Here is a 27,912-nt window from a genome sequence, read left to right as displayed (position 1 = left end):
AAAATGGTTACATGATTAGTCCCTATAGCTAGTTTTTAGCAGAGAAGGGTTTAGCTGAAAAGACTTGGGTATCCTGGCTGATGTTCCTCCCAACCCACCACTCTATGAAATGATAAAGAGTAGAAAAATGATAGCCGAGTGTTTGGTGCATGCCTGTAGTCCCAGCTACTCCTGAGGCTGAGGCAGGAAGATCACTTGAACCTGGGAAGCAGAGACTGCAATGAGCTGACATCACGCCACTGCACTCCGTCCTGAGTGACAGAACGAGACTCTCTCTCAAATATATACATACATACAAACATACATAAAAAGTAAAAAATAACAAACCAATTTGATTGCCACTTTGGCAACATCATCTGTGTGTTCTTAATAAATTCAAGTAAGAGTTACAATTTTTTTTATTTTTATTTTTACTTATTTATTTGAAATGGAGTCTCACTCTGTCGCCCAGGCTGGAGTGCAGTGGTGCGACCTCGGCTCACTGCAAGCTCTGCCTCCTGGGTTCTGGCCATTCTCCTGCCTCAGCCTCCCGAGTAGCTGGGACTACAGGGGACTGCCACCACGCCCGGCTAATTTTTTTATTTTTAGTAGAGACGGCGTTTCACCGTGTTAGCCAGGATGGTCTCGATCTCCTGAACTCGTGATCTGCCCACCTCAGCCTCCCAAAGTGCTGGGATTACAGGTATTTTTATTTTTTTTTTGAGACACAGTTTCACTCTGCCGCCCAGGATGGAGTGCAGCGCTGAGATTTCAGCTCACTGCAACTGCCGCCTCCCGGGTTCAAGTGATTCTCATGCTTCAACCTCCCAAGTAGCTGGGATTAAAGGCGTGCACCACCATGCCTGGCTAATTTTTGAATTTTTGGTAGAGACGGGGTTTCACCATGCTGGCCAGGCTGGTCTCCAACTCCTGACCTCAAGTGATTCACCCGCCTTGGCCTCCCAAAGTGCTGGGATTACAGACATGAGCCACCAAGCCCGACCAAGAGCAACAATATAGAACATTCCAGAGTATCTAAAAAGCAAAACCTATAAGCACACTAGTAATTCATTTTACCATGAGGTCTTCATAAACTCCAAGAGGATAAAATTCCCCAGGAGGGGCTAGGCACGGTGGCTCTCGCCTGTACTCCCAGCACTTTGGTAGGCCAAGGTGGGTGGATTACCTGAGGTCGGGAGTTCTGAGACCAGCCTGGGCAACATGGTGAAACCCCGTCTCTACTAAAAATACAAAAATTAGCCAGGCATGGTGGTGGGCACCTGTAATCCCAGCTTACTCAGGAGGCTGAGGCAGAAGAATTGCTTGAGCCTGGGAGGTGGAGGTTGCAGTGAGCTGAGATCATGCCACTGTACTCTAGCCTGGGTGACAGAGTGAGACTCTGTCTCAAAATTTAAAAAAAAAAAAAAAAAAAAGGCTGGGCACAGTGACTTACACCTGTAATCCCAGCACTCTGGGAGGCCAGGGTGGGTGGATCACCTGAGGTCAGGAGTTCGAGACCAGCCTGAGCAACATGGCGAAACCCCACCTCTACTAAAAGTACAAAAATTAGCCGGGCTTGGTGACAGGCACCTGTAATTCCAGCTACTCAGAAGGCTGAGGCAGCAGAATCACCTGAACCCGGGAGGCAGAGGTTGCAGTGAGCCAAGATCGCGCCACTGCACTCCAGCCTGGGCAACAAGAGCAAGACTAGGTCTCCAAAAAAAAAAAAAAATTCCTGAGGGTGAGAAAACTCACTGCAATCAAGACCATCCAAAATTCAAATAAGCACTTTAGTGTCACTGAACTGCATCTATAGTTTATTTTTACCCAACCCTGATCTGAAACAGACTTCAGGAGACTATTAGACAAAACACAGGTTAGCATAAATTCAACCAGAAATAAAAACATGAAAATAGGGAAACAAAACGAAGCTATTAAAAAGGTACAAGCTTAGCTCTAAACTTCCAGATGTCAATAGGAAAAAAGAAACCTAGTGAACAATTACGGCACCCAGGTAATAAAAACAGACTAAAAGCTTAGACAAACATACAATTATTCTTGGCTGCTCATCTTTCTCCCTGAGGTCTTATAAAGAAGGCATTGCAGAATACAGAGAATATCCTCAACAATATTTCAGTAATGACAATGAAATGTTTTACGAGGTTATTTTTATACTGAACTTCAAGATAAGCCTAGAGTAACAGTTGGGAGAAAAAAAAGAAAAAAAAAAAAAACTTCAGGGACAGAGAGAAAAAAAAGAAAGGAAAAAAAAAAAACTTAGGAGAGACCTACATAATGTGGTCCAGGTACCCAGAACACTGCTGATTTAAGAGGACAATTAAGATAATTTCTGGAAAAAAAATTTTATTTTAACAACAAGTACTTACTATATAGAAGTTTATAAGCACAGGACCCAGAAAACGAAAACCAAATTTAGCAAAATGTGGAATGGGTCCAGAAATTAAACAAAATTGCAGGGAAAAAAAAAAAAAAACTCTAAGGGAAAAACAATATAAAAGAAAGAGCAAGCACAACTCAGCAAGTACATTACATACATATGATAATTAAATGCTTTTATTTCTACATCTACAATTAAGAATTAAACATTAAGATATTTATGGAAGCATGCAGCTTCCTTCTTAATCCCATAATCAAGGAGATAAAATTTAAATTCCTGTACCTTGCACAGTGATGACATATCATTGTTTAGTGACATCATATCAAACCCAACGTACTGCAGAATTTTCAAAGAAGCAGTTATGTCCACGGTACCAAGAAAGGAAGACACATGAAATATTTCATGAAAATTTTCCAAAGAGTTTAAACAAAAAGGGTAAGAGTTTTTAAACCAGACATAAAATCAGTCAACCATAAAAATTAATTTAAAAAACTCTCTCTAAAGTCTCATTTAGCAATATAGTTTACTGTCAAGCATAATACAATGATAAACATACAATTTGCTAAACATTCAACAACATAGAAAAATTAATCATTCTATAGCTAGCATGTACCAACAACACAGAATGGATCACTGTTTCTCCTCTGGGAGGTGGGAAAGAAAAAAACAATTGAATTCTTAGAGAAGAAAGGGATTATAATTTCCACAGAACTATCCACTTGTAATTTAAGCAACATCATTTAAAAACAGCTCATTCCAACAGTCTCCTCTAAATATTTTCATCAGGGCTGCCTAGACGAAACCTAGCCCACCACTCTATCTTGGGCAAAAGAGTAAAATACAGACCAGCTACTGGAAGGGCGGGGGGAGCCAAAATTCACCAGCTGGGTCAAGTTCCTGAAGAATTAACTAACTACATTCTAGGATTCATTTCTCAGCATCGAAGAACAACTTTTTCTTCTTCTTTTTAAATTAAAGCAATGCCTCCATTCCCATTGTCTCGTCAACTGCTGAAACCCTTTAAAACACTCAGAAGATCAACAAACACTTGGCTGAATAAATACCAGCCTTAAGAGTCAACCCGGTGATCTTGCTCAACAAGAACTTTAAAGTATTTATGCTTTACTGGTGGTTTTAGTTTAAATACAATTTTTTTTTTTTGAGACAGAGTTTCGCTCTTGTTGCCCAGGCTGGAGTGCAATGGTGCGATCTCGGCTCACCGCAACCTCCACCTCTCAGGTTCAAGAGATTCTCCTGCCTCAGCCTCCAGAGTAGCTAGATGTAGAGGCATGTGCCACCACGCCCAGCTAATTTTGTATTTTTAGTAGAGACGGGGTTTCTCCATGTTGGTCAAACTGGTCTCGAACTCCCAACCTCAAGTGATCCGCCCGCCTCAGCCTCCCAAAGTGCTGGGTGGGATTACAGGAGTGAGCCACCGTGCCTGGCCCTAAATATAATTACAATGTGCAAAAACAACATGTACTTCAGAGTACTTTCAGTACCCAAATATGATCTAACGCATGAAAATTCAACTTTTTAAAGTATCATTCAGTTGATTTAATTTCAAGAGGATTCAACTGATCCCAAAATGTTTCCTAAAAGCCATCCTTTGGCTGTTCTTATGCACTTCACACCCTTCCAAACGATAAACTATTATGTGAGAAGAATGCTCAGAACTAAGTAGTGAATGAATGGCCTTAAGGTTTTTCCAAGTCATTAAATTATCCTACAGAATAAGAAAAATTCTCAGGTATTTTTATTTCATTGGTTTGTAACACTTACCTACAACAGTACCAAAACTCAGAAATGTTTTCAATGCAATGTATCCTGAAAACAATAAGCTTATAGTGTCTAGGTGCTTTTCTGTTACTCAAAATAAGTGCATGCAATTTAAAATCCTTTAACTACAGTGTTTATTATACCTCTAAGCACAAAATATTTAATGTTAATCAAGACATTTTTAAAGCAGTGATTTAAACAGCAAAGTTAGTGGGGATAATGCCATGAATATTAGCAAGCTGAATTAAGCTACTAATCCATTTAAAGAAAGATGGGTTATGGAAGAAGCAAGCCTCTGAAGCATTTGCTTTAAATCTAAACACAGAAGTGGACTTGAGCACAGTGAACTAACAAGTGATAATGGAACTAGGTCTACAAGGAAGAAATTCAGCAAAAATTATCCATTTCTTCCTTCAAAATAGAAAAAAAAACAAAAACAAAGTTTCACTTCAGATACAATATCCATGCAGATAATATAAACAAAATTGGGAAACCAGAAAATTTACTTTTAAAAATCACAGCTGTCTCAACAACCAAACACTCCAGTGAAAATCTTTATCACCTTTTAATACAGTCAAGGAAACACCAACTCTTCCCACATATTTACCCTTTTCAGCCTTCTCTAGTAAGCCAGCCTCTAGCAAAGAGGAAATGAAAGAAGATCTACTAGTCAATTATCCTGCCCCTCTTTTCCAACTCCTCATGCTATCTCTCAAATCTGATATTCCTAAGGAGATAAATGCACTTATTTAACATTTATCTTTAAGTATGTTATAATATAGTACTGCTTTATTTAAGTACACAGATGCTGAATTGGGAGTGACAGGAGTGAAACGTCTCTGTTTCCACCATGCCAATTTGGAGCGCCACCCATAAAAAGCTTATGTAAAATTTTCTCAAACCAACAGATTTAGAAAAACCAGTAAGATGAGGTGAGCAGATCACGAGGTCAGGACTTCGAGGCCAGCCTGGTCGACATGGTGAAACTCTTAAGAAAAGAAAAGAAAAAAGAAAAAAATTAGCCTGACTTGGTGGCGGGTGCCTGTAATCCCAGCTACTTAGGGAGGCTGAGGCCCGAGAATCGCCTGAACCCGGGAGCCAGAGGCTTCAGTGAGCTGAGATCGCACTACTGCATTCCTGCACTCCAGCCTGGGCGACAGAGCAGAACTGTCTCAAAAAAAAAAAAAAAAAACCCAGTAAGAATTTATTCCAAATACATCAATACATTTAACTCAGCTTAACATATCTGATTAAAATGGGCTTTTTTTTTTTAATAGGAAGAGAGTCAGGTTGTGAAAGTGGACTGTGCTTGGAGGCAATGTATTAAATATTCTGAAGCATTTTCTAATTGTCAGTCCTTAAAATGTAAGAAAATCTCAAGTGTTAAAATTGAAGACTGGGTATGCTCTCTGCTGCAAGTTCAATCAAAAGCAACTGTAATTTCCTACAAAGGTAACTAGGTCAACTCAGCATTTGTCCCTGCTTACTGGAAACAACAAAATCTCAACAATCAGGCCATTAACTTATCATTTCCTATATATAGTTTCAAAAGAAATCTAAATTCACTCTTAAAGAGGTACTAGTACAATTTTACACATAAGATGTCTCCTAGTTATTTTCCTTAGTAAGACTTCAAAAGGAAATTACCACCATTTAGACTACAACGACACAACACTACAGCAAAAATATCTTCCCTTTCTTCACTAGCATATATACGCACTCACCTACCCAACATCAGGGAAAAAACAAATGGAACCTAGACTCCTATCTACAAAGAATCACATTCTCTCCATAAAGGGGATTCATTCATTCTTCCTTGTGCCAACATTTATCAAGAATGCTATCATGCATGAGGTCTACTCACAGGGGTACATGGCGCTGCTCGGGATCAGCTCTGGTCAGTTCTTCCTCTTCAATATCAGACTCCCCTCCTGAACTACTGTCAGTGACATCTGAATCAAATGCCTGTTCACTGCACCTCAAGTTGGCTATGCCACTAGCTGTAAATCTCTCCAATTCTTCTGAAATTGAATTGCTTTTCAGAAAGTTGCTAAGTCCCTCTGAAGTGGTGGTCTCACTGGCAGCTTTTCTCAAGGCAGCTTCAGCCTTTCGAGTCAGCATCAACTGGCTCCGTGGTCTCAAGGATTCCAAGTTTGGCAGTTTGCTCAAAGTCTTCTCCAAAAATCCACCCAGCTGATGTTGTATATGCCTCTCAACCTGCTTGGCTTGCACAACCTGTAAGCGCTTTTGTAATCTGCGGGCACGGCTCTCAATGTCAGCCTGTCGCCGCAGTAAAGCTGTTATCCTTGTGTCAGAATCTAAAGCACTGAAAAGTATGGAAGACAGGGGAGACTTTTTACCCTCTAATTTGACACCCCCCAAGTTAGAGCTGGAGTCTGTACCAGGTGATAACCTACTGCTTCCTTGAAGTGCCGGCTGTTCCATGGAATTGACAGAAGATTTGTTTGCAGTGCTATTATTGCTATACAAAGTTGTGTGTTCTACATCAAGGCTTCTATGTGGAAGAGTGCAATTGGTCATACCCCCCTTCAAGTCCCCAGATTCAGATCCTCCCATTTCACCCCCATGAAGAGCAGATGAAGTGAGAGCCCGTTTTCCCTCATTGAGGGAAGTGGAATTGTCATGATCAGAATGTGTTGAACTTTTAGTCAATTTCTTAGCCAACCCATTTACAGGTGCTTTTGGCAGAGCTGTCTGACCACTCGTATTCATGGTTCTAAGATTTTCTAAGGAAAACTCCAAAACTGGCTGTCTCCCCAACAGCTCAGCTCGGAGTTCATAGGACTGAGATAAGAGAGGATGAGATTTAAGGACTGTCTGCTTGCTGAAGACCCCTTGCAACTTCAAAGACTCCTTTGAGGGAACAGATGTTACATCAGAGCAGAGATAAGATGCCACCAGTGGTTGCAGCTTTCCCAAGTCTTCCTTGGTAGGATTATTTCGGAAATCTAGGCTGGGATCCTCTGCAGCAATGGCTTTTCTTTTGGTTCCGTTGGCAGCAATAAGGATGTTGGCGTTGCCGTTATTTTCGGCACTGCCAGGGGACAAGGTAGAGGATGGGGGAGCCAGTTTGAACCGGATATGGTGTGCTTCAGCTGCTGCGTCAGTGAGAGCGGGCGCCATCGCAGCCATTCAGCACAGAGAGACAGGAAGTCCAGCCTCTCCCGATGCCGAGGCCGAGGCCAGCTCCACGGCCCCTTACTGCCTCCCCAGAGAACAGACTAGAAGAGAAAGGAGAAAAGAATATTAGAAATACAAGCACATTTAAAAACATGTATATTTTTAACAAAAGCACTACTTGAGGCTGTTGTCTAAACTGCCTCCAGAAAGAAAACACTCTGGAGCTAACTGTACCACAGTTATTCTAGAGACCCAAATATCTTTCATCTGGGAGAAAGGAGGAGGCAAAATCCCTGCACAAGAGAAGGAAGAATTGCACCCTTCTTCCTGTCAATTATTACCACAGATTGAAAGGTGCCAAAACACAAGTTCGATTCAGAGAAAATCACAGATTGTTAAAATTAAATCATCTGCATTAAAAAAAAATCTCTTTAAGCTTGTTGAAATAAATGGATTTAAAGCAAGACATATCAAACTAAACAATAATTAAACAGAAAAAAATTAGTAAGGAATTCCTATGTTCACTAAAAAAAGTATGCCAAATATCACAGGTCTGTGCATTTTTCTGGCCAGGGAATCCAGTGTTCATCAGCTTCTCACTTCTCTAGAAGTACAGATTATACTACAAAGCTAACTGTACCACATCTGTAATACCAACTTGTTTCATCAGTTTTCTTTTCTTTCAGATCAAAGTGGTCATCAATATCTTCTCTACTGGCTTCTTCCTCTCAGCCTAGGAATTTACTCAAGTATCTTCTGCCCTCAGTACAGCCTCTCTCTCATATTTAATTGCCCAACATCTCTCTTTCCCTTTACTCCAAAACTTCTCTAAGAAAGTATAAATAACTGTCTCTGCACTCTTCACTCTTCCATAATCTGGATTTCACCCCCTACTGCTCTGGCAAAGGTCACCAGTAATCTTATTATCAAATCCAACGGTCAAGCCTCAGTCCCCATTCTATCTGACTTCTCTGAAGCACTGAACAATACCAACCTTCTTCTAATTCTTTCCTGATGTCCTTGTACTATCATCCTCTTCTCTTCCTCCTGGACCCTTAAATGCTGGTGCTGCACAAGGTCCCTTCTGCCCTCTTCTCTCTCAACAACCACTAGTATGGTGAGGTTTCCTAACTCTAAGAAAAACTTCTGAGCTGCACTAATCAAGATTCCCATACCTCTATGTTCCTCAAGCCCCCGAAGCTCAGAATTCACTTTCTCCTTCCAGCACACTATTCAGCATCCTGTTTCATTACCTTAAGTAATGGCACTGCTTTTATTTAGTAACCAAGCTAAAAACCTCAGTCATTTGCCTCTGTTTGATCCCCCTTGATCTATGTGGTCTGGGAGCCAAAGGAAACATACGTAAAGAACTAAGCCAGTTGTTCTTTAAACTATGGTCTCTGGACTTCTGGGGATCTCACAGGCTATTTTGGAGGTTCGTGAAATCAAAGGTATTTTCATAGCAATACTAGAATATTATCTGCCTTTTACACTGTGTTGACATTTGCAATCAGAGTACAAAAACAAAGGTGAACAAAACTGCTGGTACATTATTAGCACAAATCAAGGCAGAGGCACCAAACTATACTAATAGTCATTATACTCTCCACTCAGTTTTTCTTTTTTTAAGGGAGTTCCACTTAAGATGTCCTTGATGAAGCAGCAAAAATTATGAATTATCTTGAGCCTTTAGTGCATTTTTAAAAAGTATTCTTTGTGATGAAAGGGAAAGTATGCATAAAGCACTCTGCTGCTTTATGAATTCTCAGGAAAAAGCACAGTACAACTGAGTTGCAAAATGAACTAGAGCTTTGTTCATGGGACACGATTTTTACTTGGCAGAACTACTGACAAACATTATTTGAAACCTGCTTCACTAGCAGACATTTCCTTGCAAATGAACAAAGTGAACTTGTCACTTCAAGGAAAACCACTGACGATATTTGCTGCCAATAATAAAATCTGAATTTAAGCAAAGATTAGTGTTTTTGAAAACTTGTATCAACAATCATGAACTTAAACGTTTTCCCAATATTTTACTTGGTGTGTGTGTGTGTGTGTGTGTATGTGTATGTGTAAGAGTCTCGCTCTGTCGCCACACTGGAGTGCAGTGGTGCGATCTCAGCTCACTGTAACCTCTGCCTCCCGGGTTCAAGTGATTCTCCTGCCTCAGCCTCCCGTGTAGCTGGGACTACAGGCACATGCCACCACGCTCGGCTAATTTTTGTATTTTTAGTAGAGACAGGGTTTCACCATGTTGGCCAGGATGGTCGCAATCTCCTGACCTCATGATCTGTCCACCTCGGCCTTCCAAAGTGCTGGGATTACAGGCATGAGCTGCCACACAGACTTTCTGAATATTTTAAAAGCCATTTCTGATTTAACAGACTTGTGACAATATTAATGAATGTGAATTTTTGATTCCATATAATGGAATGTGTAACATTTGGAAGATCTGCATAACCCAGTGAACAATAAAATGTCCAGTGAATGTCAGGAAATTATGCATGGGTAAAAAGTTTAAGTGCAAGACAGATCATTTATTTGTTGCTGTTATTTTGAAACAGGGTCTAGCTCTGTCAACCCAAGCTAGAGTGCAGTAGCACAATCATGGCTCACTGAAGCCTCAACCTCCTGGGCTCAAATGATCCTCCTGCTTCAGCCTCCCAGTAGCTGGGACTAAAGGTGTGTGCCACCATGCCCGGCTAATTTTTTGAATTTTTGTAGAGATGGAATTTCATTGTGTTGCCCAGGCTGCTATCAAACTCCCGGCTTCAGCCTTCCAAACTCCTGGGATTATAGGCATGAGCCGCCATGCCCAGCCTGAATTACTTATTAAATATTTTTTAAATTTCTCAAAGTTTATAAGAAAAACAAGTTATTTGCTGTTCTCAACAAATTTTAAGAGTGAAAAAAGGGTCCTGAGACCAAAATGCTTGTGAAATCACCGGACTAAGCACCACCCCCCAGCCCCAAATGAGGGCAATCTCCAATTTAATCAAAAATGTTTATCTTTGGAGCAATACCAACATAGGATGGTAGGCCCTACAGGACCACAGTAAGCTTCCTTATAGTATGACAATTTGAATCATTAACATAAAAATACTCAAATAAATGACTGAGAAAACATTATTCATAAAAGCACCAATACACATATGGGTCGAATCTGTCTTATTGCTCTGTGTATATTTTTTTTTTTTTTTTTTGAGATGTAGTCTCGCTCTGTCGCCCAGGCTGGAGTGCAGTGGCACGATCTCGGCTCACTGCAACCTCCGCCTCCTTTGTTCAAGTGATTCTCCTGCTTCAGCCTCCCGAGTAACTGGGACTTCAGGCATGTGTCACCAAGCCCAGATAATTTTTGTATTTTTAATGGAGATGGAGTTTCACCATGTTGGCCAAGCTGGTCTTGAACTTCTGACCTCAGGTGATCCGCTTGCCTCAGCATCCCAAAGTGCTAGGATTACAGGTGTGAGCCACTGTGCCTGGCCTCATATAATTATTAATACCAAAAGTTTCTTGTTCCAGGGTTGTATTTTAACCAACATTCTTTATGAACTAGATTTTCAGGGCTTATGGACTTTTCTCCTGTGGGCTTTCTGGCATATGGCATTCTGTGTGGCACAAATTATTCTATGTTGTCTTTCCCCATTTCTAATTTTAAATATAATACTAATTCCTAGTATATTATTAAACATTGTGTTACAGACCAGTCGACAGTACTAATTCCTGTTATTAAACATTGTGTTATAGACCAGTTGACAGCTGAACCAATACAGTTGTTCAAAATATTTTGAGTCACTTTTATAATATGCAAAGGGTTTTTCCCATGGACAAACAAAAATCACTACCAGATAATTCCCATCAATTCAATCTCCTCCCCTTTTGAATGTCAATATGTAGTTGATATGAGCAATGCAAGGAGGCATATTATCAGTGCCAGATGATTAATACATGTGAAGAGTAATTGTACCCTACTGCCTGACAGCACTACAGTAAGACTTAGCAAGGGCAGGAAACAGCTTCCCTCTGAGGACCTAGGCAAGGGCACAAACATGCTTTATATGACTTACATAAAACTTAGGAAAACCCAGGCTCACTCCAGCACAAATGAAAAAGAGAGTCATAATTAACATCACATCACAGAAGGTGCTTAAGTAGTAAACTTCTCAGTTATTCTGAGATTATTCAATTCTTTAAAGCTTACAACTTTAAGAAAAATGCCGGCTTAAATCCCATCTACTCCAGCTGGGCACAGTGGCTCACGCTGTAATCCCAGCATTTTGGGAGGCCAAGGCAGGCGTATCACCTGAGGTCAGGAGTTCAAGACCAGCCTGGTCAACATGGTGAAACCCTGTCTCTACTAAAAATACAAAAATCAGCTGAGTGCGGTGGCAAGCACCTGTAATCCCAGCCACTTGGGAGGCTGAGACATGAGAATCACCTGAACCCAGGCAGCAGAGGTTGCAATGAGCCAAGATTGCACCACTGCACTCCAGCCGGGGCAACAAGAGCAAGACTCCATCTTAAAAAAAAAAAAATCCCATCTACTCCAAGACTTCTCTGAAATGATGTCTATGAACCTGACATTAACATATACACTTCAAAGACAATAGTTTATTTGACTTGCACTTTCTCCTTGGTCTCAATATCCCCACAGGATACACAGCATAGTGTAGTTACTAAAACAATCATTTAAATAAGGGGGTGGGGGAGGGGAAAGAGTGCAGAGAACAGGAAGAAGTGACCACTTTTTCAGAAAAAATTCCCATTCCTAATTCCTAAATCTTGAGATTTCTATACCAAAGAAATACCATTGTGAAGAAAGAAAAAAAAGACTTAACTCCATATCCCTCTCCCTTTACTGACCTGAAATATTATGCTAAGATTCAACATTACTCCCAAAGATATTCATAAGTAAGAGGAGCACTGGCTCAAGTGAGCAAATCTCAGTTCCCATCCTGGCTCCACCTCCTGTAGGTTACTTAACTATTCTGTTCTTTAAGTCTCCTCATCTACAAGTAACAGAGCCTTCCCCACAAGGATGCTATGATGATGAAATAAGATACTTTCAATTACTTGGCCATGTACCTGGCACAAACACCCAGTATTATTTGCACTTTTATTACACTGGAAACAAAAAGCTAACATAGAAGGAATAAATTTCCATGGCTTTTTAATGCACAGGAAAAATGCACCTAGTTTGCAATTAGCTACAATTGCCATAAACCACCACCTAAGTTTAGTACTTTCATCTTTTCCCTGTTATGTCTAGACTTACTTTTAATATTTCATGATGTTGTTTATAATAAAAAGAAAACTGAATGCCAAAAACTCGGTTAAATTATTAAATATCCATACAATGGAATACTGTGCAATCCTAAGTGTGGCAGAGCTATATTTACTAACATGGAAAAGTGCTTGCTTCATTATTAAATGAAAAAAAGTTACGAAACAAAACACAGTATCATCTCAATTTTGCTTTAAAAAATCATTGGTAAGATTCTTTTGTCTTTTGTTTCTTGGCTTATGTAAAGTCTCCACCATAAACATGTATTACTTCTACAATAAAATGGAGAGAAACAAAAAGAAAACAATGGAAATTCTTAAAGAGCCAATAACCAAGTAAAACAAAATCACAGTAACATTTTTTTTTTTTTTTTTTTTTTTGAGATGGAGTCTCACTCTGTCACCCAGGCTGGAGTGCCGTGGCGTGATCTCAGCTCACTGCAAGCTCTACCTCCCAGGTTCATGCCATTCTCCTGCCTCAGCCTCCCCAGTAGCTGGAACTACGGGCGTCCGCCACCATGCCTGGCTAATTTTTTGTATTTTTAGTAGAGACAGGGTTTCACCATGTTAGCCAGGATGGTCTCCATCTCCTGACCTCGTGATCCACCCACCTTGGCCTCCCAAAGTGCTGGGATTACAGGCATAAGCCACCGTGCCCGGCCCATAGTAACATTCTCAAATTTAATATACAGAGCAAAACAATGATTCCTATCTCACTTGACCCCTACAAAATTCAAAAAGCTTCAATCTTCGACAATGTAAAGCAGGGAAAGACTGTCAAATTTAAGCAGTTCTTAAGAGAAGCAAGCTCAGGGCTAAAGGAAAAAAAAAACAAACAAAAAAAAGAAGCAGTTCTACACAAACAGCACAACAGCCTATCTGATAAATCATCTTTCTCCAAAGAATACAAAGCCTTAAAAGCTATAATTAACTGATTAATCCTCATAACAACCTGGGCAGTAGAATTAGGGCTGAGATTATAATTTCTAATTTACCGGTGGGGATAAAGTCAGGCTGTACACTCAGAATAAAAATTCAAGCCCCAAATATCCCAATTTTTAGTTCATTCAGTTAGTAAACTATAATGTGACAAATAAATACAGATGGAGCTGCTACACCTGCTGTCACTCACACAAATTGAGATTCTGCAGTAAGCTTGTACAGATAAAAGAAAAGACTACCTATTCAAGGTCATTTAGCTATAAAAGGTTGGGCTAGATAATCAATAGTTTCTCAGTTTCAAGGAAGTATTTTAGGGACTGGAAGATGTTAAATGCACTCAGCAAGCAAACACATTTCGGAAAAACTTCCCAGATAGAGACTCACAACGTATTGCATCATACTGAATATGCAAATGTTTACCTTTAACAAACTTTTTTAACAAGCACCTTTTCCCATTACATCTATTAATATCAAGCAGAAACATCATTGTGAGAAATACAAGTTGGGATAAAGTTCAAATATTGACCTCTAGGGTCCCTTCCTATGTTAATTCTATTATTCTAAATTGCACCATCGGTCCAAGGACAAACTTCTACCTAACACAAGTGGCACTTGGGAAGCAAAAATATACTTCTAGGATAGAGTTTCTCAACCTAACCACTACTGACATCTCACGATGAGTAATCTATCACAGGGGGCTATCCTGGCAGTAGCATGTTTAGCAACATCTCTGGTTTCCACCCACTAGATGCTAGTAGTGCCCTTCTGAAAATGATGACTATCAAAAATGTCTCCAGACATGTCAAATATGGGAGTTGGGGGGTTCAACATCATACCTCCCAATAGAGAACCATATCCTAGAGATAAAGATTATACACACACATATATATACTCTTTCAAAAGCAAAACGTATCCAGCTGCTTCAAATACTTAAGTCAGAACTCCACACCCACAAATGAAAACCTCATTTATTCCCAGTAAATTCCCAAGACAAGACTCCAGATACACAAGAATAACCTGGAAGCATCCACCTTGCAAAAATATTTAGCTGCAGAGAACAAAGGGGAAGGGATAGGTCATCTGGGTGGCCAACAAGACAAGTATTACAACCACACTTGCACTGAAAGCAAAAGCAAAAATCAGATGGGGAAGAAAAGTTTGCCCATAATGTGGCTTCTACTAACCTCTTCCTTCACCATTACCTCATTTCTCTACACAAAGGAAGGAAAGAAACAGCAGGAAGGATGATTAGGGAAGTGTCCATGAAGTTGCCGCAATTTTAGCTGAGACTTGAAAATTAGCTAAAATGTCATTATGCAAAAGGCTAGGAAAAGAGAATGGTAATGTGGCATTCTAGTGAGAGGAAATGGCATAAGAAAAGGCAAGGCTGTGTGGGAAAAGGCGACATTCTGAAGGTTAAAAGAAATGAACAATTTGGGCCAGACGCAGTGACTCATGCCTATAATCCCAGGACTTTGGAAGGCTGAGGTGGGTAGATCACCTGAGATCAGGAGACCAGCCTGGCCAACATGGCGAAACCCCATCTCTACTAAAATTACCAAAAATTAGCCGGGTTAGTGGTGGCAGGCGCCTGTACTCCCAGCTACTTGGAAGGCTGAGACAGGATAATTGCTTGAACCCAGTGAGCTGAGATCGGGCCACTGCACTCCAGCCTGGGTAACAAGAGCAAGACTCCATCTCAAAAAAAAAAAAATTAACAATTTGCTTAAAACACAAAGCACATTTTAATAGAGGAAATAGTAGAATGAAGGTGGAAAGGCAGTTTGAAGCCAGATCCTTAACGGACAGCCTTAAATAGCCTTAATTCAGACTTAAAGACAGTAGAGGGGCCAGGCACAGTGGCTCACGCCTGCAATCCCAGCACTCTGGGAGGCCGAGGCGGGTGGATCACCTGAGGTCAGGAGTTCGAAACCAGCCTGGCCAACGTGGTGAAACCCCGTCTCTAATAAAAATACAAAAAAATTAGCTGGGTGTGGTGGCGGGCATCTGTAATCCCAGCTGCTTGGGAAGCTGTGGTAGGAGAACCGCTTGAACCCGAGCGGCGGAGGTGCAGTGAGCCAAGATCGCACCATTGCACTCCAGCCTGGGTGACAAAACTGAGACTCCATCTCAAATAAATAAATAAATAATAAAAATAAAAATAAAAAATTTAGCCGGGCATGATGGCAGGTGCCTGTAGTCCCAGCTACTAGGGAGGCTGAGGCATGAGAATCACTTGAACCACGGAGGCAGAGGCTGCAATGAGCTGAGACTGAGCCACTGCATTTCAGCCGGGGCGACAAAGAGAGGCTCTGTCTCAAAAACAAAAACAAACAAACAAACAAAGACAGCAGAGGCCAGGTGCAGCAGCTCAGACATGTAATCCCAGCACTCTGGGAGGCCAAGGCAAAAGGATTGCTTGAGGCCAGGAGTTTGAGACCAGCCTGGTCAACATAGCGAGATCGAGTCTCTGAAAAATAAAAATTTTATATATATACACACACACACACACATATATGTATATATAAAATAATGACAGCAGAGTATCATTAAACACTTTTTAAATGGGAGTGAAACATCAGACTGTGCTTTAGAGAGACCAGTTGGGTAGGATGGATTAAAAGTAAGTAAAAAGGCATCTATAGATGTCAAAGACCAATAAAAAAGCTACCACAATAATCCAGATAGGATGCAATGAGAACTTCAAACAGAAAATAATAGTCAAAGTCTCTACCAAAGCTTAAATCCAGAAATGTGAAGGTGCCAAAGTCTAACAAAAAGGCCACATATATGACAAACAAAAACGTGACGGCTTATAAAGAATGGAAAGAAAGCTCTCTTTTCCTTCACAATTTCATATCCTTTGTGATGAAATCCTTTGTTTCTCACGAAGCTTTTCAGGTTTGGTATATCCTCTCTATATTTCTAACATATCAATCCAGCCCAGGTCCTCATCAGCTCCTGTCTAGATTATCACAACAGCTTCCTGACTAGTGCCTCAGTGCCCCAAACTATCCTTTACCTTTTTATCATCTCACTTTCCTACTCTGAACGAGTTCCTCACACCTTTTTTTTTTTTTTTTTTTTTGAGACAAAGTCTCGCTCTTGTCCCCCAGGCTGGAGTGCGATGGCGCGATCTCGGCTCACTGCAACCTCCGCCTCCCAGGTTCAAGTGATTCTCCTACCACAGCCTCCCGAGCAGCTGGGATTACAGGTGCCTGCCACCACACCCAGCTAATTTTTTTGTAATTTTAGTAGAGACGGGGTTTCACCACGTTGGCCAGGCTGGTTTCGAACTCCTGACCTCAGGTGATCCACCCGCCTCGGCCTCCCAAAGTGCTGGAATTACAGGCGTGAGCCACCGCACCCAGCCCCTCACACCTTTTTAATGAGTTCAAACTCTTCAAGATGAAACTTAACGTCAGGGCAAGTACATCAATTGATACGGACCCAGAACTCCCCACAGATTCCCAACTCCGTATCTTTGCCTATGTTGCTACCTCTACCTGGAAGGTCCTTCTTCTATTTTTTTTTTGTCCCCAAACTTACTGATTTTTCAATACATAGCATCTCCACAAAAACTTCTTAGACTCTTCGAATTCATATCACTTTCTTCCTGCTTGAATTGTATAATGCACTTAAAGTCGCTGTCATTCAGTTCAAATTATCTGAATTTTCCCTAATTGTTAACTAATTCTATTTCCAAGACAAGCAAAATTCCTTTACAGCACCCTTCTTTAGCGTGCTAACTTTATCGAGAGCTTGGTACATAGTAAGCGCTGTAAGCCCTAAATGACTGGACTAGAGAAGTCAAAAAGGCCTCGTGGGGGTTGCCCTCAAGTGTAAGATTTTACTAAGAAGAGAAAAAGGAGGAAACACGAATCAAAAAATTGACACAATCAAAATAATGGGAAAGACGTGGGGCATGATCCATAAAACAACTTGCATGAATCAGGTGGTATATGTACAGCTTCTCAAGAGAAAGAGGAAAAGAACAGCTATACAGTGATCTGTGATGAAGTACTGCAAGCTACATTATGGAATGCACTGCAAAGTATTTATTTTACATATAAACAAAAGTAGATTTGTTGTGGAATACAATGGGGAAGGAGAGACAAAATTTTTACTATAAAACAAAGAGATAATGTGTGTCACCCACAACACCATTATCAATTTCCTTGGCCAACAGGGCTTCTTAACTGAAAAAGCTTTATATTACCAAAGGAATCATTCTTCAGTGCAGGATAGGTTATTACAAATGTTGTTCACTAGCATTAATTAGCCTTTTACTATGTCAACCACTAGGCTAAGTATCTTACATATATTCTCTTAATCTTCACAATAACAATATAAGGTAAGTACTACTGTCCTCATTTTATAGATGCTCAAAGAAGTTAAGTAATTTGCCCATGATCACACAACTATGAAGTTGCAGGGGCAGGATCCATAATGCTAAAGCCGATGCTTTTAACTACTACACTAGATAGTTTAAGGCTTAAACTGAAAGGGTCTTAACTGCCTGACAGTAAATTCTGAATTTTAGTCTTTAGAGGAAAGTCAGTCAAAGAACACCAACTACCTACTGAGTATCTCCAATAAATATTGAAATGCCTAGAGTATTCAAAGCACCACGGTAAGTACATACAAGGATGACAAGCAGCAGTAAAGACAGACACTACTGTGTGATTTGGGGGAGGGAGGCAATCCTCATACAGGCTGAGAAGTAGGTGGAGTCAGAAAATGCTTTTCAGAAAAAAAAACATCTAGGCTGAAACCTAAAGAATGAGTAGGAGCTGGGTGCAGTGGCAGGCGCCTGTATTTCCAGTTACTCAGGAGGCAGGAGGATGGCTTCAGGCAAGGAGTTCAAGGCCAGCCTAGGCAACACAGCCCCCATCTAAAAAAGCCACCCAAACAAAAACACTAATTTTTTTTTTTAAATGATGGCCTAGCATGGTAGCTCACACTTATAAGCCCAGCACCTTGGAAGGCCAAGGCAGGAGGATCGCCTGAGCCCAGGAGGAGTTTGAGACCAGCCTAGACAACACACTGAGTCCCAGTCTCTAAAAAAATAATAATTAGCTGGGCATAGTGGGAGGGTCACTAGAGCCTGGCGGGTGGAGGTTGCAGTGAGCTGTGATCACGCCACTGCACTCCAGCCTGGGTTACAGAGCGAGATTCTGTCTCAAAAGAAGAAAAAGAGGAGAGGAGAGAGGAGACAGGGGAGAGGGGAGAGGAGGGGAGAGAAGAAAAGGAGGGAAAGAAGGAGGGAGGAGGGAAGGAAGAGAGGGAGTAGGGCCGGGAGAAGTGGCTCACGCCTGTAATTCCAGCACTTTGGGAGGCCAAGGCAGGAAGATCACTTGAGGTCAGGAGTTTGAGACCAGCCTGGCCAACACGGCAAAACCCCGTCTTTGCCTGTAATCCCAGCTATTCAGAAGGCTGAGGTACGAGAATCACTTGAATCCGGGAGGCAGGGGCTGCAGTGAGCTGAGATGGCACCACTGCACTCCAGCTTAGGCAACAGAATGAGACTGTCTCCAAAAAAAACAAAAAGAAAGAAAGAAATTAGTAGAATTCAGCATTGCCTATAAAACTACTTCAAGCATCCCATATTCAAAACCCATTCCATGCCCCAACACCAAATCCAAAACCTCCTCCTGCTCCTCAACACTGTCTACTTGAGTGAATCATGACCTCAAATCACCAACTTACTTTTTACCATAAATATTTAATTTAAACATCTACTAAATGCCAGATACAAGATAGTAAAATATAAATTAGGTGTGAAGGTAGCCTAGCTTGATAAAGTACTGTATTTCACCTGAAGGAGTCAAGGAAGGCTTCTAGAAAAGATGACATACTGACTGAATTTTGAAAGGTGAGGTGGTGCACAGAGGGTGAGGGTTGGCAACACACAGAATGATAGGCACATTCATTCCATCCTTAGTGCCAATGCCCTAGTGCAGAACCTCATTATGTACAATAGTAATTCAGGCAGTAATAATCTCCCAACTATTCTTCCTTCTTCCTGTCTCAGCAAGCCTCTAATCTAGCATCCACTACCAAAATGATTATTAGAAAGGGAAGAAAAAAGGAAAGGAGGGGGTAAACCTAAATCTAACCGTTTAAAATCTTTCACTGACTCTAGAGTAAGGATGAGTCCAAATTCCTCACACACCATTATCTGTCCCCTTTTTACATTCGACCTCATCTCCAGCCTGTCCTCACTACAGCCACCTGAAACATATGTTTCCTGGCTCTTCTATGTCCCTGCACCTTTACTCATGCTACTCTTTCACGGTTCAGCTCAAGGTTACACGCTCTTTCAAGTATTCCCCATTACTCCCAGGTTTAGGTGGGGTCTCTCCCTCTAGGATCTTACCTGCACCCCCATGACACCCTGGCTATTACTCATGGTACAATATAAACTCACAATTTTGTCTTGTCTCTTTCCTCCCCAGACTATGTACTTTTTTGTTTTTTTTTTGTTTTTTTTTTTTTTTTTGAGACACAGCCTCTCATTGTCACCCGGGCTGGAGTGCAGCGGCACAATATTGGCTCACTGCAACCTCCACCTCCTGAGTTCAAGCGATTCTCCTGCCTCAGCCTCCTGAGTAGCTGGGATTACAGGCATCCACCACCACATCTAGCTAATTTTTTGTCTTTTTCAGCAGAGACAGGGTTTCACCATGTTGGCCTGGCCTGACCTCGTGATTCGCCAGCCTCGGCCTCTCAAAGTGCTGAGATTACAGGCATGAGCCGCCACGCCTGGCCAACTATGTACTTCTTAAAAAGGAGGGTTATAGCTTGTTTTATCTCTGTCCCCTACAAGCAGCACAATGCCTGGCAGACAGCAGACCAACACACGTTAAGCAACCTGAGCATTCTATGCTAAACCCATCAGATGAAGAAGATCCATTAGGATGTTAATGGGGATGTCTGAAGTGATCAACCACCTAACAAGAAGAGGCATCAACTGAACCTAGGATAGGCTTCACCCACCACAAGTTCCAGTTATTTACTTGACCAAGCACCTGTACTCAGACTAGGAAACTTTTTAACTACACTTTTTAAGCTATTATTAAATTGGTTACACAGCATTATAAAGGTAATAGCCATCAAAATCACAAATGTAATTGCTCAAACTTTTACCCAGCAACTGCATTTCTAGAAATCTATCCAACAGAAATATTCTCATAGGTACTCAAAGATGTATACACAATGCTTTCACTAAAGAACTGGAATACAAAAAAAAAAACCCTATTTAAAAAGATCAAGCCATATAACAAGTATGATCCCATTAAATACACACACATACACACACACACACACACACACACGGATAGGCTAGGCCCCATGGCTCATGCCTTAATACCAGCTACTCTAGAAGTCAAGGTGGGAGGACTGCTTGAGCCCAGAAATTCAAGACCAGCCTAGACAACACAGCAAGATACCATCTCAAGAAAACTTTTTTTTTCTGAAGGATGTCTATATATCAAACTATTAATGGTGTTTATCCTATTTCTATGCTAGCACTGAATTCAAATTTCCTACCAGTCTTTAGCTGACAAAAGACAAAGAGGAAAAAAAATCGTACTTTTTATCATATCTTTTTCCAACAAGCCCTAATGGTTGGTGTAAGTGTTCCTGAACAATCCTAAAATCAGCGACTTCTGGAAGATTTTAAGAATTCTAAAGGAGGCCGGGCGCGGTGGTTCTTGCCTGTAATCCCAGCACTTTGGGAGGCCGAGATGGGTGGATCACAAGGTCAGGAGATCGAGACCATCCTGGCTAACACAGTGAAACCCTGTCTTTACTAAAAATACCAAAAAAAAAAAAAAAAAATTAGCCGGGCGTGATGGTGGGCACCTGTAGTTCCAGCTACTCCGGAGGCTGAGTCAGGAGAATGGCGTGAACCCAGGAGGCAGAGTTTGCAGTGAGCTGAGATCCCGCCACTGCACCTCCAGTCTGGGGGACAGAGAGAGACTGTGCCTCAAAAAAAAAAAAAAGAATTCTAAAGGAAACAGGTTATTCTGGGAAGGTCCATGGCCAAATTCCTGAGTTCCCACTGAAACCTACCTTATACCTTTAAAGTCAATTAATGACTTTTAAAAGTACATTTTTCCAATGCCAATAAAATGTTAAGTCAATACTAATATCCATTTTTCATTATCTTGGGAGGCAAGGGATAAGGAGTAAATCACTAAGTGCAAAAAAATACAATCCAATTTTTTGGAGACATGCTTAAGGTCTTCAAAGAGCTTCAGTCACATACGGAGAGTTTAATGAAACTTTCCTGACAGTTCACCTTATCAGACTGGTATTTCTTTTCTCTTTTTCTTGAGACGAAGTCTCTCTCTGTCGCCCAGGCTGAAGTGCAGTGGTGTGATCTCGGCTCACTACAACCTCCGCCTCCCAGGTTCAAGCAATTCTCCTGCCTCAGCCTCTTGAGTAGCTGGGGCTACAGGCATGCGCCACCATGTCCAGGTAATTTTTGCTGTTTTTTTGTTTTTTTGTTTTTTTCAGTAGAGACAGGGTTTCACCATGTTAGCCAGGCTGGTCTCAAACTCCTGACCTCAGGTGATCCGCCTCGGCCTCCCAAGGTGCTGGGATTACAGGCATGAGCCACCACGCCCAGCCCAGGCTAGTATTTCTATGAAGTGTGTCTCCAATACTAGAAACCAGAAACTAGCTACAGTACTTAGCTTTGAGCCTCTTTCCCTTCACACCCTCTGGTGGAGGTGCTAACAAACAGTCACAAAGGCCAAATAACAAGCAGCAAGAGGAAAGTCTGGATATGAGTTCTTAGCAATTTTTGGTTTAACATCCTAACAACAAAATTGTTATTCATCTTTTTTATTCCCTAATACTTACCTTCCAACTGAATTTAACCAAGTCTAACCTTAAGCTGTCCCCTTTTTAAAAAGGAATTAAAAGTGAGGGACTCCATTAAGTTTGATGTCACTCAAGCAACTTTTTCCAAATAAGAGCAGAATCTGCTGTAATTAAAATTCAGAGTAAGATCTCATTTTGGATTCCTGGTTCAAGTTACAAGAACCAGAGTTTTTAAAATAACATTTAGATAAAACTGCACTCAATCTACCTCCACTTTACATTTCCTGACCCTCAAAATCTTGGAAAGAAACTTTAATTCTAAAAAAATTACAGCCAGGGAAAAAAAGGGCAAGTTCACAGTCAGCAACAATAAAATACACAGCTAAATAATTTCCTGGTAGAGGGCTTTCAAATGTTAACACTCTGTGGAAGCAGCTTAAAATCTTGGAAAAGCAAGGCTTGCAGAAAGTAACATTTATTAAACAACTATTTTGCCGCATTGTGCTACTAAATGGGGAAGGTCTCTATTTAAAAGGTCTCTTCCACCTTAAAGGGACTCTTTGCATAAAGGTTTAAAATCTTCATATAAAATGTTTGATTTTTTCTTTCAGACTGCCCAAACTCATTTGTTTTTGATTCATAAACATGAGCTGTGTTTTCTACTACGGTCAAGTCAGTTTCCGCACTCTATTTTAGCTTTACCTTTATTCTACCAAAGACAAGAAAATGCTTAATAAAGAAAAATATATATTGCAGCTCTTTTTGGAGTCCAAGTATTTTGGCAAATCACACCTTTTGGCTTATTTTCTCCTATGTATTTTGTTCTACATCCTAAAAGGCACATGGCTTAAAAAAGAAACAAATAATAGTTACCCCCTGCCATACTAGTCATCTCCTACGACCCACAATCCTCCCCTCAATCTGCAAGTGACACCCAAGGATATCACTTACCTCCTATATCTTCTGATAGCCTTCAAACGCTGGTGAACTCTAGTACAGTGGATATTTGTCTTTTCTAATTCATACTGTCTTCTACAGCCATAGCGTGGTTCAACTGAGTTTTGACCTCACATTTCAGGGGATGGGAAGTACTGATGAGGGAATCTTATCTTGTGTTATAAACTATTGTTCTGCACAAATTTTAGTATGCCCAGAGGTGTATACGCAACTTATCAGCATAGAAACTGTAATTTAAACAGATGTCTTCAGAAGCAACATGAGAACTAAAAAAGTCTTAAAATAGACTTCCAAGAAACAGTTATGAAGTCCAATTTTAGGAAAAAGACATGATCCAAGTGTTCTTTGCACTGACACAGTAGGCAAGCCAGGTGTCTGGGGCCATTTTACTTAAGAACCTGCCCTGTACTCCTTTCTTAAGGTAAGTAAGTAAAGAGGCACTAAGGTAAGATACGCTTCCCAAGACGTAGAATAATCAAATCCATCAAGGTAGGAACATTTAAAATGAAGAAGGAGTACAACGAAAGCTGCCTTAAAACTCTAAATAAGACAAGGGGCCAGGCCCGGTGGCTCATGCTTATTATAATCCTAGCACTTTGGGAGGCTGAGGTGGGTGGATCACCTGAGGTCAGGAGTTCAACACCAGCCTGGCCAACATGGCAAAACCCCATCTCTACTAAAAATAGAAAAAAATTAGCCGGGCATGGTGGTGGGCACCTGTAATGCCAGCTACTCGGGAGGCTGAGGTACGAGAATCGCTAGAACCCTAGGGGTGGAGGTTGCAGTGAGCCGAGATCGCACCACTGCACTCCAGCCTGGGCAACAGAGCGAAGATTCTGTCTCAAAAAAAAAAAAGACAAGCAAGGTTATATGCTCCCGTTGCTCAAGCTATTCAGGAGGCTAAGGCAGGAAGATCACTTGAGCTCCGGAGTTCAGGCACTCTAAACTGTAGCGCACAATGATTACATCTATGCACGCCAGCCTGGGAATCACAGCAAGACCCCGAGACCTTGTCTCTAAAATGAAAAAAGAAACAAAATCTCTAAACCACTCAATAAGATTTACTCTGGGGCAATCAACAGACAACCACTTATTCAGTTTACCCTAGTCCCTCCCCTCTAAACTCAAGGAATGGAACGGAGAGGTCCTTTGTTGGGGGGTGGAGAGGGACGATAAAACATAAAACTATATACATCTATCTAGAAAGAAAGTCGCTTATTTGTGTGTCTTAATGGACTCACCAAGAAGAAAAAAATAGTCCCTACCCATCTCCCCACAAGCTGAAAAAACACAAAAGGAATAAGCATTACTCTTTAAACATGGCGTTTACTATTACTATGTTTAGAAAATCCAGTGTGGATTAGTTTGGTGTTTTATAGCACATTTTAAAAATTCCTTGTCTAGGCTAGGCGTAGTGGCTCATGCCTGTAATTCCAGCACTTTTGGGAGGCCGAGGAAGGTGGATTACCTGAGGTCAGGAGTTCAAGACCAGCCTGGCCAACACGGTGAAACCCTCATCTCTATTAAAAATACAAAACTTAGCTGGGTGTGGTGGCACACGCCTGTAGTCCCAATGGCACATGCCTGTAGTCCCTGCTACTCAGGCGGCTGAGGCACGAATCGTTTGAACCTGGGAGGCGGAGACTGCAATGAGCTGAGATGGCACCACTGCACTCCAGCATGGGCGACAGAACGAGACCCTGTCTCAAAAAAAAAAAAAAAAAAAAATTGCTTGCCTGATACAACAAGGTAACTAAGCTTTATTCGCAAAGGGGCCTAATCAGAACCTCTCAATACTAAAATACCTTCTCAAACAACCACAACACCCCTATGTTTACAGAGTACACAAATCAGGTCATAACAAACAGAACAAACCTAAAACTTCTTATTCACTTTAAAATGCAATTAAAATCTGTGGTCAACTCAATACTCTACAGAAGACGCAGAGACACTGGTTACAATGTAGCATTACTACAGATGGAAGAGTAGCCTTAGTGACAGTGAAGAAAAAAGTTTAGTATAATTACTTCACTTTCTTCTCACCTTGATGTAAGTTCACAAGTGAACTAAGGCCTACTCATTTTCTAACTTCCAGAATTTTCCTCAACAGGAAACACTCACCTAACAAAGAGTGCTCTGCAGGTTTAACCAGAGAAATAACATGCGTAGGCAGGAAGAAAGAAAATCAGACAAAAATTTAACATTTCACATTGGTAAAGCACCAAAGTCAAATACGAATGTTCTGAACGTGGCTTTCAGAAAAGATGCAAGAAAACTTCTAAAATACTTCACTTCAGTAGATTCATACAGATGGAAAGACCGAAAATCCCACCCTACCACAAAGGCTCTAATAATTCTTAACTGATCATTCTTTTAACTGGTCACAATCACAGACACTGGTATATACTCAAATGAGGTGGTCATCAGTGACTACCATCTTCACCATAATACAGACATTAAGAACCTTTGTAGCATTTAATGTTTCCCTCCAAGTAGTTCAAAAAATAAAAAGTCAATCACCTCAAATTATGAGGTACTAACAAATACACCAAATATGCTAAAGGTCAAAGAAACGGCACACTTTGTTGCATAAACCTAGTGGAAATCCAATTCAGAATTTCATGACTGAAGGTAGTTATTCCACATTTATAATACATTTTTTAAATTCCCAAGGGATGAGCATTTTTACCTTGCCTTATTTTTAGAACTACACATCACACTGCACATATCACATGACATGATGTAACTGTTAGCAAAGAAAATGGTCCAAACCATTGACAATGCACATGGTAAATCAGGATCAATGCATACTCAAGAACTACATTTCATATTTACTTTAAAAAAAATAAGTTTCTTAATTCACAATGTTTTTTTAAATTGAAAAAATGTCTAGTAACCTATGTAGAAAAAACCAGAAATGTACTTTTTATTTTATAAAATAGGAATTTACCCAATTATGGGAAAAACTGATATAAAGAAACAGATAAAGGAATAACATACTTCTAAAACTACAGGATTAAAAGTAAAAATTTTCTAGATCAAAACCGAAATGTTAATACACTCAGCATTAGGCAGAAAACAACTACTACTCAAAAGTATTCACTGTTGATAGGAGGTTAAAACAAAAGTTTTAACTGACAACGCCTGTAGACAATTGAAATTTTCTAAATTGGTCAGACAGCAAGCTAGAAAAGGAACCAAGTAGAGCCTATAGGAAAGGGGAAAGGGAAAACACACCCACTTAAGCCTTTGTAAATAGTGGTCCTTTAACTGACCCAAAAAACAGAGAAAACAGAAATTACAGACCATCCTGACAAATGGAAAACATATTCTAACGTACTAGTTTCCATACTTGAAAGGACTTTCAAGACGAAGTTCAGTAGCAATCTATATCATGATTATGCAAGGCAAAGATTATGTAATTTTATCGTTTATTTTAAAATGTTCTCCGACTCTAAAACTAAAACAAGTAAAACGTTTTGATCTCTCCAAAGCGAAAAGGAAAGGTTCCTCTGAGCTGCAATTTAAAAATATAAACACACACCCCAAAACAAACAAAAAAACACAATGATTGCTAGCCACGTGACAAAGGAGATGGCAACACCAGGATTGTGAATGGAGGGGAGGGAGGCGAGGCTGGAGGAAGAGAGATTTCTCGGAACTTTGGGGACCGCAGGAGTCGGTCTGTCGACCCTAGGGGCAGTAAACTCCAGGCCCTACGAGTTGTGCTTCTAACACCCTCAAGTACAGTTTTATTAATAAGTCACAGAAAATGCTCCAGTGACCTCCAGGATAAAGGGGGGCGGGGGGGACCGAGCAAAAGGAAAGAGAGCAATTTAAAGTGGCGCCATCATGTCACCCCTTCTCCCCTAAAGCAATCAATAAGCAATAGTTAAGTAGCACGTTTCTCTATAAATCCACATTGGGATTCCAACATTGGAAAACAAGAGGATTTTTAAGTAAAACACGGGAGTAGGGTTGTTTATCGTATGGAAAACAAACTATTTGCTAAGAATCAAAAGACCGTCAGCCGGAAAACAGGCCCCCAAAAAGGCAGTTAAGATTCCAACTCACTTAAAAGCAAATAAATGCCTCTTCCTCTTTAGTTTAAAAAAAAAAAAAGTCCGCCTGAGGGAGACTACATCTGAAAACCTAAGTGACCTGAATTTACAGGCAACAAAATAATAAATGAAACAATCAGAGTTGTGATACAAACCGTGCAACGCGCCAAGATGTGTGTTTCGAGCAGAGAGAGGCCTTCTGCAGTCAAGAGAAGTTCAAGGCGAGAGCCAGAGTTTGTTTGGGGGGTTCTTTTACGGGAATAAATCATGTTCTCCAGGCCGCCTTTTTAAATAGAACGCCAAAGGAAAAGCTGGCGAACGAGGCGGCAGCTGCTGGGGAAGGGCCCCCGCACACCCCCGCCCTTGGGGCGACTCCCAGCCCGGACCTGCAGCAGGGAAGCCCGGAGAGGCCATTTAAAGTTCCGGGGGTTTTTTCTACCCTGCCCTGCCTTTCTAGTTACAACTAACAAAGAGAGAGAGAAATGGGAGCCACAGGGAGAGCGAGGAGAAGGAGAAAGGGCAGCAGGAGGAGGAGGA

At 40.9% G+C, this 27,912-nt stretch overlaps 1 protein-coding gene across 20 annotated transcripts in view; it reads right to left on the bottom strand.

The window, feature by feature from the left end:
- The window catches only part of KANSL1 (KAT8 regulatory NSL complex subunit 1), a 197,017-nt gene that overhangs the window by 138,596 nt on the left and 30,509 nt on the right, over positions 1–27,912 (bottom strand). For 16 of the 20 annotated variants that reach the window (XM_054458820.2, XM_054458836.2, XM_063656802.1 and 13 more), the window contains one exon: positions 6,021–7,398. In XM_054458820.2, coding sequence (XP_054314795.1) covers positions 6,021–7,309 — 1,289 coding nt within the window. In that variant the 5' untranslated portion in view covers positions 7,310–7,398. Of the gene's footprint in view, positions 1–2,659; positions 5,323–6,020; positions 7,399–27,530; positions 27,896–27,912 lie in introns of those variants that run through there. The other 4 variants (XM_054458816.2, XM_054458822.2, XM_054458833.2 and 1 more) reach the window with 2 other exon arrangements.

Source organism: Pongo pygmaeus, chromosome 19 (assembly GCF_028885625.2).
Source record: "Pongo pygmaeus isolate AG05252 chromosome 19, NHGRI_mPonPyg2-v2.0_pri, whole genome shotgun sequence".
Lineage (NCBI taxonomy): Eukaryota > Metazoa > Chordata > Mammalia > Primates > Hominidae > Pongo > Pongo pygmaeus.
This window is presented reverse-complemented; position numbering and strand designations above follow the sequence as displayed.